Here is a 16,533-nt window from a genome sequence, read left to right on the forward strand (position 1 = left end):
GTGTGACACCTTTGAAGGTCTGCAGCGTCGCTTGAGTTCTTTACAGCACGAGGCAGGTTATGTAAGCTGTGCAAGGAGCCACGCTGGAGCACCTTAATAGAACTGGCACAATGACAATAGTGGCATCCTTAACACCCACATGGAGGTCACAAGAAGAGCACCAAGCTGTGCCAGACCTGTGATCTGGCCGCACATGTAATCACACGAGAGGAAAGACAGCTGGGAAAGAGCAAACTAGCATTTTGCATCTGAACACACATCTCTGCTCAATGCAGTAGGTCTCTTGTACTACTGAACATTTTTTCCCCCCTTGATAAAACATTCCATAAAGCAACAGGATATTGTAGATAATCTTGTGGCTTGTTTGTGTATCTACACTCAATCACAACACAGAGCAAGTGGGGATGGAAAAAAACAGCGATTGAGTGCGCTGCCACCCCTGAGCATTTAGGATTTAGGAAATGCTTCCTGTTTTGACATGACTCATAATCTCTGGGAATTTGTTTGGGATTAGCTCCCTTCAAACAGTAAGAGAAAAAGGAGCAACAGGCAGGATGTGAAAGGATGCTGCACAGGGAAGGCGAGGGGATCAAAGCAAAGCTCTGCCCGAGTCCTAAAACAGACCAATTCATCATTTGAGAGAGAGACAATAAGCAAATATGTCACACTGGTGACATTGTAGCAAATTCTACTCTAACCAATGAGCTGACATAAGCATCATCAACAACAAACTCATCAGAAATGGCAAAATGACATGCRTCATTCCTAAAACTAGAACTATTTCTAAATATTATTGATTAATATTTAAACTTCAGTTCATTGCTTAAAAATAATAAACAGCAGTATTTGTGTTGAGAGAGAATCATTATCATTTATCCATAAAGAATCCTGAAAAAAATTCTWAAGATTCTATAAAATATATAGAGAAATTGATTTGAATTTAGGATCAACTAAAATGGAGATTCTCAAATATAACTGGGAGATTTGTTTGAAAAAAATAYATGCAGATGCATCCATTTATCTCACKTTTRAACAGTGAAAAAATAAACATGCTTTTCAAGGCATTTTGTGGCCAATACCGATTTCTGCTTTTGTTTAAAGTTTAAACAAAAGCATTCTGATTTTGATTACTTAAGTCTTTTTTCCTGAAGTTTAAGCATATTAAAGAAAAAAGAAAAATGATTGCTGACTATAGTTAGAAGTAGTGGTTAAATCCCCCACACCCCCCAAAATATGAAGGAATCAAAATTATTTATATTTACGTATCAAAACATGGTACCCAAACTAAAAAAGAAATGCATTCAAGTGTATATTGTTGGTTAATTTGTTTGAGGACAGAAAGTGGGAGAAGGCCCATGTTCAGATGAAGTTGATGTACAGGGGAAAAAAAGTAGGCTATGCAGGTATTGGACTTATCAATCACCGATTAGAGATGATCGAAAATTGGTTGACTCCACATTGATTGGTGGATGTCCAATAAAAAAATTTTATCTTTTAATTATATCAGATCTTCAGTTCATGTCCTCATACCCAAACAAACAAATTTATTTCCARTTTAAAATGTTAAAATAGTTTAATGTTAAAATTTAATGCAAGCATAATTCAAGGTTTAAATTCATTGATAGGATCATAGTTTGTTTTCCTCCTTTCCACCTAATAGATTTTAACGTGGAAGGTGAGTTCAGAACGGCACCTACTTGTTGTTGGGGGGATCCTCGATGCGATTGCCCAGCTGGGACTCGTGGCTCTTGCTGCGTGTGAGAGTGATGTTSGGGAGCAGATGCAGAACCTTGCGGGACGGAGGTGGAGGAGTGCAAGGGGGCTTCAGTTTCTGCCGCCTATTTGAGGGTGGGGTTACAGGAGGGGTGGAGGTGTGCCCGTGGAGGCGGGTTGTGCGTGGCCGAGGCATGGGGAACAGATCAGTGAGGGGACTGTCGCCATGGGCGTATGATCCCAGCCCATCCGGTGTGGGTGCTGCTGAAACAGAACCAGAACGGGGATGATGGAAGGTAGCAGAGGGGGTGGATGGCGTGGACTGGATGGTGGAGGGGCGGGCTAAAGGCGATGGACTGTGGGGGCGCAGGGGAGTTCCCAGGAAAGGCAGCTGGTCTGCCGTTAGTAGAGATCCACTGTCCCTCCTGGTGGACTCAGACAGCCAGGAAACACTATCCTCTTTCATTTCACCTCCTGTAAAACAAACAAAAAAAAACAATTAGAAGAAAGCCCAAAGCTTACATACAGATTGTTCAATCAGGGGGGCAACATTAGTGATAAAACATACCTGATTCAGTGGCACTCTTTAGACAGGAGAGGGCAGCACCAAGTCTAGCACATTCTTCTGAACTGGACCCCAGTCTTCTCATCGCATCTCTCACCTGAGCTCCGGTCATCTGCAGTAATGTGTCCAAGGACAACTTTGTCTCTACCCCCTGCAGAAAAAGGGATGAAAACAAACAGATGGCTGGGAGTCAGTGATGGTACAGAGTGAGGATGACAGCAAATTATTAGATGCATAACTCGGAAGAGGGATTCACAGGGCAGGGGGGGGGAGGCAGACTACACCTTAGCCTGAAAAAAGAATCAATATTACAAAACTAAGTTTATAATTTAAACAGATTCTGACAGTTCCTATATTTTATAAAACCCCTTCCGATTTGCACACAATTCTGTCCATTCTTAATTTTTAGATTAAGTAGTATTARAAATAATTCAGACATTCTACATAAGTGGATATGAATTRGRCCCATTTTGTCTTCATCATGAAATTTTTCATAAACGTGCATTACATAGATTACTTTATGAAATAAAGAAACAAGCGGCACACATAGATAAGATTAAAGTAGACAAAGTACATATCACCAAATGCCTGGAAATAAGAACAAATAAAGTCAAAGTCATGAGTCTAGTATGTGGTGAATTTTCAAAATTGTAGCCAGAACTGGACTTGYGCACAGGGAAAWGTGCAATRCTTTACGGTAGTGTTGCAGTGTTAAACTGTTAGTGTCCATTTGCTGGATTTGTGAGATTCAGCAACTTTGTGGTGGCCCTGCAAGTGCAAAGGAGTTAAGATTTCCTCTTAGAGTCAGAATTAGGCTCAGGTTGAGTCAATAAAATTGATCATATCAAGAGTCACCACAAAGGTTACAAACCAAATAAAAAACTGTCTGTGTGTATGTTGATTTAAATATTAAGAATTACTCAGATATACAGGGATTAAAATATGATCTCTAGAAAAAAATAGCTAGTGAAGATTTGAATCCAACAGAAAGTGAAGGGTTACAGGATTATGTGCTTGTATGCATCAAAGAACACATCCCTAACCTTTATCTGGTTTCATTAAACTCAAAACAAAGTGCATCAAAGTACATGCTCTTTGATGGCGTGTATACAGACAGATAAAAGGTTCAAGTTTGATGCAATTAGTGAAAAGAAGAAAAAAAAAACTGTAATCACCAGTTATCAATCAGACTTGTTCAAGGGAAAATTACTCACATTTTGGTGGTTYTAAGTGTTTGCGACAGCAAAACACCACCATTGAATTATTAAAGCATGACAACAACCTATTTTCTTTTAGTTTTTTTTACCATATAGCAAAGAATTACTAAAAGAAACTGTAGAACGACAACTTCAATACATACAACACTTAGGACCTTGTCCGGCATGTTTAGGATGTTATTTTTTTTCTTTACATGGGAAGTGCGTAAACGCTTATCAGTCAGGTTAAACCCTTTGCTCTGAGAGGGCAAACAATGATCACAAAACTAGGGCAACCTCCCACACTCGTGTGTACACTGTAAGCAAAATGAAGAGCACACAGGCGGATGTGCAAAAAAAAATAAAAAAATACTAGCAAGGATAAGAGATGGGAGAATTAAAAGTGGCCATGAGCCTGCTCTCCTTGTAGCTCTTCAAATACATAACAAAATTATATAATGTAGCTACACAAATCCATCTTCCCACTCTAAATGTAATTACTGTTCAGAAGAAGTGTAGGGAAACATGGGCCCTTTTTACACTTCAGGTGCATACAACTCAAATTGATAAGCGGCTACAGAAATAGGGAAGCATTTGTAATCTTCATTTAGAAGGCCACACTGGGTTAATAAATGTTACTAATTCACAGAGAAACCATTTAGGAAGGCAGGCACCAGGAGCCACTCAGGCCTGTCATGGACTCACTTCCTGTAAGCTGAAGCGTGGGAGCAGAGATGCTGGATTCCATAAATAAAGTAAAAACCATCAGAGGATTTTTGGACCACCCATTACATAATGCAGCCCTCATCGTACAAGCCAAGGAGATGCACTGTACAAATCTCAGTCTGATTATGTGCAACGCTTTAAGTGGGTCAGCATCATGCAGTGACAGCATTATGTGACATCAACAAGCACCTTTTATACCGGTAGAAAACTGCATTGCCTTGCAAAAGTACTCGTGAATACCTGAACTTTACACTTTTTGGTTTTTTTTAACAATCACAAACTCCTATTTGTATCTGTGACAATAAATTCTTCCCATAACTGCACAAAACACTTCAAAGGTTTCCGACTCATTTAGCAATCTTAGAAGTTCATGTTTAGACTAGTTAAGTAAAAAAAAAAGTCATGCCTGCTCTGATTAGGAGGATAGTTGTTAATGTCTTCAGTTAAGAAAAGAGTTGAAATCAAATGTCAAATAAATTGGATAGATTTCAATGCCAAAATATCAAAAACTCCACCCGACTAAAGGAAAAAAAAAAAACTGGGACAAGTCCCAGAAAGCTTCCATCAAGACAAGAGGCTTGAACAAATATTAACTTTTGGGACATTCCTTATACACTTGAAGAAGCATTTGTTAGTCCAGCAACCATGGAATCAACTTCAGAGCGACAGCCTGCTGGACACTAGCTTATTGTGCAGTCAAGATTAAAATATCAGGCATTTTACAGGACTCTGACCATGGCTTTCCTTGCATTAGTCTGAAGCCATATTTTTAAAGCGCTATTAAATTTAAATTGTCATTTTTGGGTTGATGTGCAGAGCAGACAATAAGGTCCACTTTTCCATCCTAGAGCACTGATCAGGCATTCCTYGTGCACACGAGAACGGGGCAAAGAGTACACACACTGGACACACATCGGTGTGACACACACAGAGCACACCGCTTTACACCAGCCAGAATAGACTGGCAGTCGTAAAGAACGGCTTGGCGTACCTGGATGAGCTCTGGTCGCAGGTTGACGGTGCGCAGCCAGTCCCGTAAGCGTGGGTAGCTGTCCAGGGCCTCGGGCCTCTCCGTGTCTGGGACCTTTCTTTTACACTGCAGCTGTTTACAGATGTATTTCGTCAGCTTTACCTGCAGGGAGCAACAGAGGAGATATGACAGAGAGGGGAGGGGCAGGTCAGAAGGGAATACTCACTTTTTCCCCTTTGCTCTGAAGGGTCATCTGTCCTTTAGATAAAATTGTTTTCAAAGATAGCATAAAACTGAGGAGACACTGATGACGTGTGAAATGACACATGCAGATCTGACCCGATATTTTCCATCAACACATGCTCCGCTAATTTCAATAAAGCCACAAAAAGTAACCACTCAAAGATATAAGTTTCCATTCCCACTCATATAAGACCTTACAAATTATATATATATATAAAAAGTTACATACTCCCCACATCATGATTCTGCAATCACCATGAGTTATCTAAATGCTGTGTCAGTTTTCTTCTGCATAAATAAACCAAAAACATAAACTATACAACCAATGAGGCATATGGAAAACAGTAAAAGCAATTTCTAATTACTTTGAACTACAGCCTTCTTCTTGCCACTCTCCTAAATATTCATTTAAAAAAATACTGAAGCCTTCACAGGATGGTTGTATTTATACAAATATTTTGAAATGATCATTTTTCTCCCACTTCACAATAATTTGCTGCTATTGCTAAAACTCAATCCAATTTGTAGTTGTAACAAGAAAAAAACCCAAGAGCACAAAAGGTGTATCAATACTTTTGCAAGGCAGTGCGTATCTGCTAATCRCCGTGTTCTTCACTCAAATCTACTTTTAATCTGTGCTGAAATTTCAGGTGACAATAGACATAAGAACCTCGCTGTGTTCAAAAGCGTCTATAAATCATTCTGTTGGGAGTCTTATTCTCGCCTTTAAAAAGAAAAAAAAAACCTGTGGTACTTTAATGCTTTCATGTCAAGAGCAGCGGTCCGTTCTGCGAGTATTACAATGAACACTGCGGTGTTGGTTTGCAGCAGCCTGCATTGTGCAGCTCACCATGACTGTATAGTGTATCCTTATCTCGCTGTCTATCTGAAAAGAGTCCATTACAGCAGGCAGCACCTTCAGATGAGCTGAGCAGCACCGGCTAGCTTGCATCTCGGCAAGTACCTTTTGAGCGTCTGGGGGGGGGACAACAATGGTGAGAGATATGTGCCTTTCTCCGCACATTCAAACACACCGGTGAGAAATCCACTTGTCAGCCAAACAGAAAACCAGCGCAGCCTTGCATAGCTCGGAAAAATGCGGCCTTGGGTGGTGAAAAAAGGTTGAGAATAAAAGCTTCTCACTGGAGAATGAAAAGGCTACAGAGAGGAGGAAGATGGAGAGGATGTAATTGCTCTACGTGTTGACCCTCACCCTGATCTTCAGCTCTGCTCTCATTCATCAATTATCAGCTGCATAGTACATTTCAAAGTAATTACAGGAAATACTAAAAAAGCCTTACTCTCAAACAGCTTGCAAGGGAAATGCCATGAAAGCTCATTGGTCAARATGAAAAAAGATAAACACAAACTTTAATGCGATATTAAGTTCTGATGAATTTTAACCTTCATAATTCACATTCAAATATATTACCTGCGTTCTAATTGCATATTTCAGATTGCTGTAGTGTTTCTCATATCTGGCCCGGTGTGATCGAACAACAGGAGGCGTTTACTCAGTGTGGCTAATGAGCTCCTTCTTTACCTCCCTATACACTAGTGCAGCACAGTGACGTCAGGTTACCTAGCAACCCCTCTTCTGAGTCGTCAGCAACATTTCAGTGGGATTTTCCCATACATGTGAAACGCAGCTTAAAAGAACACTTCTCGGTAAATAATGCCACCGTAGGAAACGGCGGCGAAGGTCACAGAGTGCGGTGAGGAGGCTTGAGTGCAGTCTCTCACTCTGCCTGATAGGGGCCTAAAGAACAGTGAGATGAATGAGGATTACACAAGCACCAGTCCCCAGATCCTGCACTGATATGGGCAACGAGCGTGGCTCTGTTGGAAGCGCAGTCGGGCACACCAGCAAACCGGCACATAATCACAGCCCCCCCTTTGCATTTTATTTTTGGTGCAAAGCGGAGAAAACAGCACTTGACGTCTGGCCTGGAGGTGGGAGGTGGGGGAGGAGAGATGGCGTCAGAGCCCACCTGTCAGCCCAGCCAAACACCACCATGGAAACGGCCTAAGGCTGTGCAGAAGATGAGTGACAGCCACCAGAGAGGAGAGCAGGSAAGGGGGCGGAGGGGGAGGAGTCCCGTCAGCAGTCCGGCCTGACACAGCAGACTTGAGGAGCTGATCCCACCGCCTTGGTTGTTTTCTCAAGCCTCTTGCTGACACAGGCACTTTGGTGCACCTGCCAAGGATAGCATGGCCTATCTGAGAACTGAGCAGCCATGCTCAACCCCACAAAATGATATTTACATAGGAAGGTCAGTTTATTTTCTCTCCACTCTAAAACACACACATGCACACACAACGCGCACACCAAGCATGAGATCTTCAATGTATGATAACAGAGTCATGGTCACGGTATTAACAGCAAGCATAAAACAAGAATGCTCCATCTACAACAAGAAAAAGTGACAATTATTCCTACTGTGGTAAGACAACATGCTGATAACAAAATCCTAAGAATGTAATCTATTAAAATTACTTCCTAACTTTTTTTTTTGATACATAAACAGTTCTGCTTTTCACACAGGAAAGACTTGCACATTCTCCCCAGGAACCACGAAATTTGGTTGCATACTCAATGTTGCAAAAGCATAACCGATATTTGTTATGATCAGAAGTTTTCCTACTTCACGACGAACTGAAATCCAGAACTCCTAGGACAGCTTAACTATCAGATAATAGTTGGACAGAACACAAGAAAAATGTTCTACTTTAGTTTAAATGAGGGAAAAGCCAGCTAATCAAAAGTGTGAAGCAACTAGTGGGGGAAGGGCATCACTACTAGTGCAGTCACAAACTGCAGTCACTCTGGGACTTTCTGGGGGATTTCACATGCCAGTATCGACCGATCACCAATCGCCCAAAATTAAGGAACTCGGGACCGATTTATCGGTGCACCCCTGAGAGTAACCTTCAAATTTTGGTATATGTATGTATCAGTATCACCCCATGTAAAAGGCATAATATAAGAATCCATTAAAGAAAGCGCTAAATATCTTAAGACTGTTAATAAATTAGCCATATGGGGAAATCGGATTATTACAATGCTTTGTCGTACTTCATTCTTTAAATATTTTCTTGGTTTTGGTTGTAACTGGTTAGATTAAGCAAATTTTAACCGTAAGGGCAATATTTAAAAACGAAATCATGGAAGTACAATATGGTAACTTTGCCAACAAAAAAAAGAGGATGCTATAAAAAAGAAAACAAACAAAAAAAAACAAAAAACAACAGCAAATTCAGTTATGGTGAGGTCATGTCATCAGAAGGCCAAGGTCTGTTGGGGATCAATGGCTGACAGCCAAAGACAATAGCTGACTGCTCCTCCTCCCTTCTTGCTGCTAGTAGAACAAGCTGATGCTGGATTGGGAAGTGTGGTCAGGATGCTTCAAACTGACTGTGTAGATAAATTCATGTCCAGACTTGGACAATTGCAGAATACAAATGAGGTCATTCCAAATCAACTTCATGATGACGMATCTCAGGCCTTTACTGGATTTTCCCTCCCTTCACTTTTAGACACCGTTATGCAGATTATCCTTTCTTTAGGCTTAGCACTCCCTTCATCCACCATGTGTTTATGGTGATTTTTTAATTTTTTTTTTAGATAACATTATGAAGACATTAGCGGTGGACTAAAAACTACATATGCGCTTTCAACTGATTTGTAACGATCAAGCAGATCCTTGCTTGCCCACAATGAGCAAATCAGGCCTCAAAATTACAGGATGCAATGCAACTCATCCTGAGTCAGGTCAGGAATAGATCATGGCATGCCCACATGGCCAAACGATTCTGCTTTTCACATGATGCAGCCTATTCTTATTGGCTACACCTCCCTTAAAGTAAAAGAAGAGGGGAAAAACACCCTAAAGGAAACAGAGTCAGGGTTAGTGCTGATAGTCACCAGAGCTGTATTTCCTCTACACCCTGGTGTCTACCTCTGTCTACTTCTACGGCTCCAACAGACACAGCGACACAAGCAGCGGTTGTCATGTCACAGGAGGCCGCCCAGGCGATTGGCTTTGATTCTCCCCTCCCCTTTCCTGCCTGCTCTCTCCTATCGCAGAGCCTCTTTGCGCGTCATTTGATTTTCTTATTTAACAACCAACCCTGAAAATGCGTAGGAAGACAGATGTCTAAATATAGACACAGCCACAACAGCTCGCACGACGAGCACACAGCAAACTCTGCCCCCAACAGCATGAGGAGACAAAACAGAGTGACGCGTTTTGCTGTTAGCTGATCATTACAGGAAAAAAAAAGAAGAAGAAGAAGAAAAAGACGAGCTCCTGAAGGATACCTCACAACATTTATTTAGGGATGTGTAAAAATACCGCAGCTATTTCTGTGCATTTGATCATGTAGTTTGAAAACATGCAAGTTGCTGAGGCAGTGCTAAAGGACATGATGAAACTACAGTCAGGAGTATAAAGAGCTGCAGTTAAGWGTAACACAGAGGCAGCATGAGAGGCAGAGACCGAGCTGAGTGGGATTAATATGTGAAAAGTGAAGTACCAGTTAGCACTCCATTTGAGAGGGGCCAGTATCATTATCCTCTCACAGGCAAAGACAGAAAAAACACATACGGTTCAAGAGGAACAATAAAGCTCGCCCCGATGAGAGAATAAAGCCAGTTCAAGCTGCCCTTGATTGCACTCCAGTGCAATATTGGAGCGATAACCCTGAGCACCACAGAGTGAGGCAACTTCTGACCTTAGAAACGTCGAGCAAATTCTGTGTCTGAATTAGCAGCCTTGGTAGTAATTACATCTGCCCTGCTTCAATCGTGACTGACTGATTAACTGAGATATAAAAACAATGTCTATATATAAATGCAACCTTTTTAACATATGAGCAGTTGCTAGAAGTCTCAAGAGTGAAGCGGAAGAGAACATCCTTGTTCTCAAGATCTGCAGCAAACATAAAAACTACGTCTACAAACACACGAATTCATCCTAAAACTTATTGTTAACTGTCGTGTCTCCCAGCCTATGGCAAATAAGGAATGTGATAAAATAATTCTCAGGGAAGGCTAAATCAAGAAGTGAARGTAAAGTCTGTTGGCAAGTTGCAAAACAGTGTGCCAGTAAAGACGAAGGAAGTAAGGCAGTTGATTTTCAAAGGAACCCAAACCGCCCCAATCAACAGAAAAAAATAAATTGTTGCCAAGCTTCTTAAATATCTTGATGATGATCCCAATTATGACTTTGTTGGATATAGGTACTTACCACTTACTCATTTCATCTTTTCTCTTGTTTTGTTCCTAAAGTTTAAAGTCATTTCAACTAAATGCCACAGAAAGTGTCTGGTGAGCATAGTGAAACACAATGCCTCTCCCACTCTGCATCGCCATTTACCATATGAATGTGCAAATTACAATATAATTTGCACAATTATTATGAACATGCATTTGCTTAATGGAAACATGTCAATTAAAAAATATCTATTTTCTTAGAAAAAGTTTTTGCGCTGAGATGAGGAGGTTTTTCAGGTGTATAGAAATTAGTGTATTTCGCAAAGCTGCAGTGGAAGCACTTCTTTCGCATCACAAGAGTCACATGATCAACAGCTGGATGTTACTACTGGCATAAAAGACGAAGAGGACGAACAGATGTAGTAGTAGGAGGATGATGGTGTGGCATGTTTATTAATGACTTTTTGCTTGAACAAACTTATTCACGTGTGATTTTAATTGCATTTTTTATTTAATGCAAGTACCACAAGTGTAAAATTGTGTTATTTTAACTTTAGAGGAATATCGACATAGCGCACATTTATGATGGAAATGCAGCTTATGACACTTTTCCTTCCTTCAAAAATTGAAGAATATTTATGATACGGAAACCAAATAAGTACAATCAATATGGTCGCACTGTAAGGCAATGCGGTTTTAGAGCTGCAATATGTAACTAACTGTATAATACAACAGATAATCTGTAAGAAAATTTTTTTTTAGCTCTTCTGCCTTCTCCTTGTGCTCCTACAGCTATCCGCAGAAATACACCAGTCTGTCAGAAGCAACCAATCAGAGCCCGGGAGAAAGTCTTAGCCTTCCCTCTGGCTAAGACCGTACAAACACGCGAGTAAATGGCTAGCTATAACCTTTCTTTCTTCTAGGTTACATCTAGCTGTCGTAAATCCTCAGGCCACCAATGACGGCGGATAAACAGTTTTCCTGGAATGGCAAGTTGTTCCTCCGCCATTAGCACATTGAGAAGGAAATATCAAGTGTGACTAACAGTGCTAAGACAAAAAATATGTAAAGAAAAAAACAACAATAAAGCATTGTGTGTAAACGTTATACACTGTAGCTTCAAATTACAGCTGACAAGCAGCTATCTTTAGGCTAGCTACTTGCACAGTTAGCCCGGCTAACTAATTAGCTAATATCATCTTGTTCTACTTGTGTTATTCTATGAAGAACAAAACAGCAAAAGGAATATTTTTCTGTCAATAAGCAGTTGCTAAATGTAGCATGTGGTCATTTTTTGCTTAACCCATGTATAAAATCTTTTATTATGGTAAATGTTACAGATAGTAGTATTAACATTACTTAAGTAMAAGATATACTGATTTTATTTTTTACAACAGGAATTAGATCATCTCATATTATTTTAAAATGTTATGTAAATACCCTGAAAGAGTCAAACTGGGGGATTTTTACTGACAGCTAAGTTAAAGGTAATTTTTTTATTTTGGTGCAATGAGAACAACTTCTCAGCAAGAAAAACAAGAGTACATTTCACAAATTTTAGCAAGTTTTTAAAACCCTTTTTCTGATGCTCCCTCTATAGTTTTATGTAGTTATTAACTTATGTAAACAGTTGTTACCTTGTTATTGTGCAGAAAAGATTGAGTGAAATAAGATGACATTTTATCACCACTGTAATTTCACTAAGAACTGTTTAGTGATGTGGTTAAAAACTGGAGGAAAAAAAATATTTAAGATAAAAAAAACGACATATGCTGGGAATGTACAATCTGACATATTTTCGCTTACTTGTCTGGGTGAAGTTACCGCAAGAAGAAAGAATAAAAATCCACAAATGGAAAGTACATAAACTGCAATCCAGGTTATGATTAAACATACTGCTAATGATATGCAATATAATGTGCAGTCTGCTTACTTTGCATTTTGTCTTTATTCTAGACTTTGCAGGAGTAGCAACCTTCATCTAACAGCTTGTCTCTAAAGGAACTGCACTCTAGAGGTAATCTATGGGAAGATACTTTAGTCAAGTGGAAATAATTTAGTTGAAATAAAAGAAAACACAAGTAAATTATACAATCAGCCACAAAGTACATGTCTACACTGGGCATTTCAGGTGCAGTCAATGAGAACTTTGATGATCTGATATCAAATTCCGGAGTGTGAAGATTTTAAAACTAAGGCCTTGAGTTACACTGAGCCTTCGTGAAAAAGATACAAGTCTTTTTGTATCTTTGCAAGACCACACAAGCCAACAAAATCAAACTCAAAATAACCACATCCACTGCTTGCACAAGTGAATTTCAACGATAGTCTGTTACAACGCCTCATAAGCCTACGAGGAACGAAAACACCCCCCCCAGAAAACACAGCCTCAGAACAGTTTTTAAGAGTCTTCAAGAAGCACATGAGAACGGCACTGCGTGTCCATTGTCATGCAGAACAATGCCGGTGAGGAAAATGTATCTACGAGACAAACATACCTCAGGAAGTACTCTGCCAGATCACGTCCTGTTCCACTGACAAGGCACAAATGACAACGGATAAAGACGAGTGGAAGAATGTAGACTTGAACGGGCCGAGACTTCATAATTCCATTAACCAGTTCGGGCTTGCATTGGCTAACCGAACAACTTTGCTTCAGGAAGCAAAAATGTAACCAGCCACTCAGCTTCTTCTGCTCCGCTTCTTCACAAAACCAGTGGGAGTGGATGTGGGGTAGGTTAAGAAAACAGCTAGAAACACAAGCAAGCTGAGGTTGCCGGGCTTCCCTTGCATTTAATCACTTAGCTTGCTTTTCTGTTAAAACTTGTTCCCACAGGGCGCCTTTCAAATTCACACGTAAAAGTCTGCCAAGCACTTAAGGACCAACAAACTTGTTTACTTTAATATTCTCAACAAAAAAAAAGGAACAAAATTTCCATTGTTTTAGCACAGTACATATTTTTCTGTGTTAGTATTCCTCTTCTACTAAAAACAAACTGAAAAGACTAAAAAATCTGATAAAATTGACCCCTGTAAATAACCATAGGACCCAGAAAGACTTTTTTAAGCACAATTGTTTAGAATCTTAAAAACTTTTTTTAAAAGGTGTGATTAAAATTAAATGTCCCAGTTGGGTACAAATGTACAATTTCAGTTATACAAAAATAAAACAAGCATGGATAATTAGTAGCCTCCAGCCAATCAAGACTAAACATTCGTTTTAGCCAAGGTGTTTAGCTTGAATAAACCATGAACAAAGAAAAGCCATTTCCATCTGTTATGTCTAAATTTGGCTCATGTGAAGCTTTTATCTTCACTTTATGTTCATACTTTGTGCATCAGACTTGTGACTTTTGTTTTTTTCTGTCTCTATGAAATCCAACTCAGGTCATTTGTAAACCCCAAAAATCTGAGGTTCAACTGAAGATACAAGAAAGTCTGGTTACGTAGTTCAACACTGCACCTTGTCTATGTCTGATAACATCATTTCAAGCTGGTGCTCGGGGTAGGATCTAGCTATAAGCCTAAATCACAAATCTGAGTAGCGTGTCCAATTTTAAAAACTTAAAACTACTGGAGTACAATGTCTTATTCTTGGCCGAACAAATCAAGCCATTAGCATACGTCCCATCCATCCATTGTCTATAGTTTATACCTGCTTATTGTTGCAGGGTCACTGTGTGGCTAGTGCCCAACTCCAGCAGTCTTTGGGCAAGAGATCAACTCTCTTGCGACATTTTTCTCCAAGTATACAATGAAACAAAGTAGGTTAGTCTTAGATAGGATAGGTAGAAGTATCCAATGAAGCAGTAGTAAGACAAAACTGCAGCCCATTTTATGTATTTTTTCAATATTTAACCAACTTAAATCTAATCAGTTAAGCACATGTTTTACAGTTAGGCTGCATCAGGGGTTTAGGACCTAACTTTAGCAGAAACAATAGAGTAGAACTCTGTTTTTAGCATAAAAGTAACACAAAGGTGGAGATCCTGTATAGGTTATTTTCAAAAGTACACTAATGGTTCAACCGGGATTTTTTTGTTTGTTTGTTTAGACTATTTCCATGTCATTGGGATGCAGATTGCATTCTTTTTGTCACATTGCTTCTATGTGGAACATTGATGGACTTGGGTTTCTTTTGTTCTAAAACCTGAAAATGTAGCACCTGATTAACTTAGCCATATAGCAAGTATTATCAGGTAGTTTTAAAAATGTATAAATTGTCCTTAAAATAATTTTTAAAAAGTGTCAGGTAGGTTTTGTGGAACTGTATACATTTCATTTAGTGGGAGCTCCTACTTGGGTTGTAAACTCTGCTGACCCCTCGCCTGCACATCTGCCCTACAAAATACAAAGCTAACGGACTGGGACATTAAATGTGTTGCATTCAACTCACCATATATAGGCTGTCCTGCAAACCAAATGCCTTGGGGGCAAAAACACAGTCAAATCTTCCCAACAAGGCAACTGAATCAGCATCTCGATGCAAATGAACTTCAGCCCTCCCTTTCCACATTTTCTCTAAACACACAAGTCAAGAGAGGCTAGGATCGCTCTCTTATTTGTTTTGACAGGCCGGTTGCAAAGGCACAAAAAAAAAAAAAAATCCAGGTCTGAGCTGCATACAGATAAAAGCTGTATCAGATTATTGAATGTGTGCCATTAGGCCAAGCTGGATGGATGCAGCTGCACGGCACGGTGCTGCGAACTATCACAAATAAAAAACAGAAGGTCACGCAAATAGCCGGAGCTACAGCCATACGCGTCCAAGTCGTTTGAGAACCTTCCAGATATAATTAGGCCAATTTAATAGTGATTATCAAGTCGTCGCCACCTCAAGACATAAAACCTATAGTAGCACGGTCTGAACGATAAGACAAAACGTGCTCAGCTCGCTGACATAGTGTCGCTTGCAGCCCGTACTCAGTCGGACATAGCGTCGTTGCATCATGACTCCGCAGTTTAAACCAGACAGCTTGTTATGGCAGCGACACATCACTTTACCTCTAAAGTGCGTATTTCTTGCTGCGTGAGGTCGTTGGACGCGGCGCATTTGGTCCGTAGCCCCTGTAAACTGGAGATGGAGATATCAATCATATTCTGGATGAGCTCGCACTGATGGAGCGCGGCCATCGCTGCGCCACCGCCGCTGTGCCTCTCCGGCTGCTGCTCATCACTCTCGACCATCTTCCCACCGTTAGCAGACACGCTATCCATTCCTCAGCATTGGGGCACGGTTGGAGAGGGAAGGGCTGGAGTCAAACCGCTGAGCTCGAATAAAACATAAAGCGGCAGTCCAGCGACGCAGCGACCTATTGTGGAAGTTAGCTGACAGCAATTGTCCCCGGCTGCCAATGCTGGACTATTAAAATAAGAAAGAAAACTTAAAAAAAAAACTGTTTCCCAAAAGCTATGTTCTCGTTAGACAGTCTTAATTCCGCAAACGTTCGGCTTGTGTGTCCAGTCTATGTGGGCTTCCGACGAGAGGGTTTCACGAGCTTCCACGGACAGCTCTGGCAGAGGCTTCACCGACTGTCAGCTGTTGGGAACATCACGGTGCGCGGTGCAATCTGGGAAATAAAGTCACACTGGTTATAAAAACGGTTCTCGGCTCTACACCTCCCAACGCTCTCCCACAACCTGCTCCTAAGATGAAAAGTCAACACATACACGGGGGGGTTGGGAGGAAAAACGTTACAGGAAATGACATGCTACTGTTTAAATCATCAAGAGAAAACATTCCAGCGGCAAAGGAATGAAAACATCTGTGACTGAAGGTGCGATAACATCAAAAATGGCTGGGTTCCTTTTAGGTGCTTCCAGTCATTTACATGGAAAAGCTTGATAGATTGGCGGCTCTTGCATGGAGGACTAAATAGGCCTGGCACCTTTTATGCCAACATAG

The 16,533-nt window shown here is 40.5% G+C and overlaps 1 protein-coding gene across 1 annotated transcript in view; it reads right to left on the bottom strand.

The window, feature by feature from the left end:
• ksr1a (kinase suppressor of ras 1a) overlaps positions 1-16,269 on the bottom strand; it is a 24,414-nt gene extending 8,145 nt beyond the window's left edge. The window contains exons 1-4 of the mRNA XM_008427868.2: positions 15,633-16,269; positions 5,192-5,332; positions 2,282-2,429; positions 1,696-2,187 (exon numbers count right to left, since the gene is read on the bottom strand). Of these exons, the coding sequence (XP_008426090.1) occupies positions 1,696-2,187; positions 2,282-2,429; positions 5,192-5,332; positions 15,633-15,845 (994 nt within the window). The 5' untranslated portion in view covers positions 15,846-16,269. The remainder of the gene's footprint in view (positions 1-1,695; positions 2,188-2,281; positions 2,430-5,191; positions 5,333-15,632) is intronic.
• Positions 16,270-16,533: the final 264 nt, after the last annotated feature.

This window comes from Poecilia reticulata, linkage group LG14 (genome assembly GCF_000633615.1).
Source record: "Poecilia reticulata strain Guanapo linkage group LG14, Guppy_female_1.0+MT, whole genome shotgun sequence".
Classification (NCBI taxonomy): domain Eukaryota; kingdom Metazoa; phylum Chordata; class Actinopteri; order Cyprinodontiformes; family Poeciliidae; genus Poecilia; species Poecilia reticulata.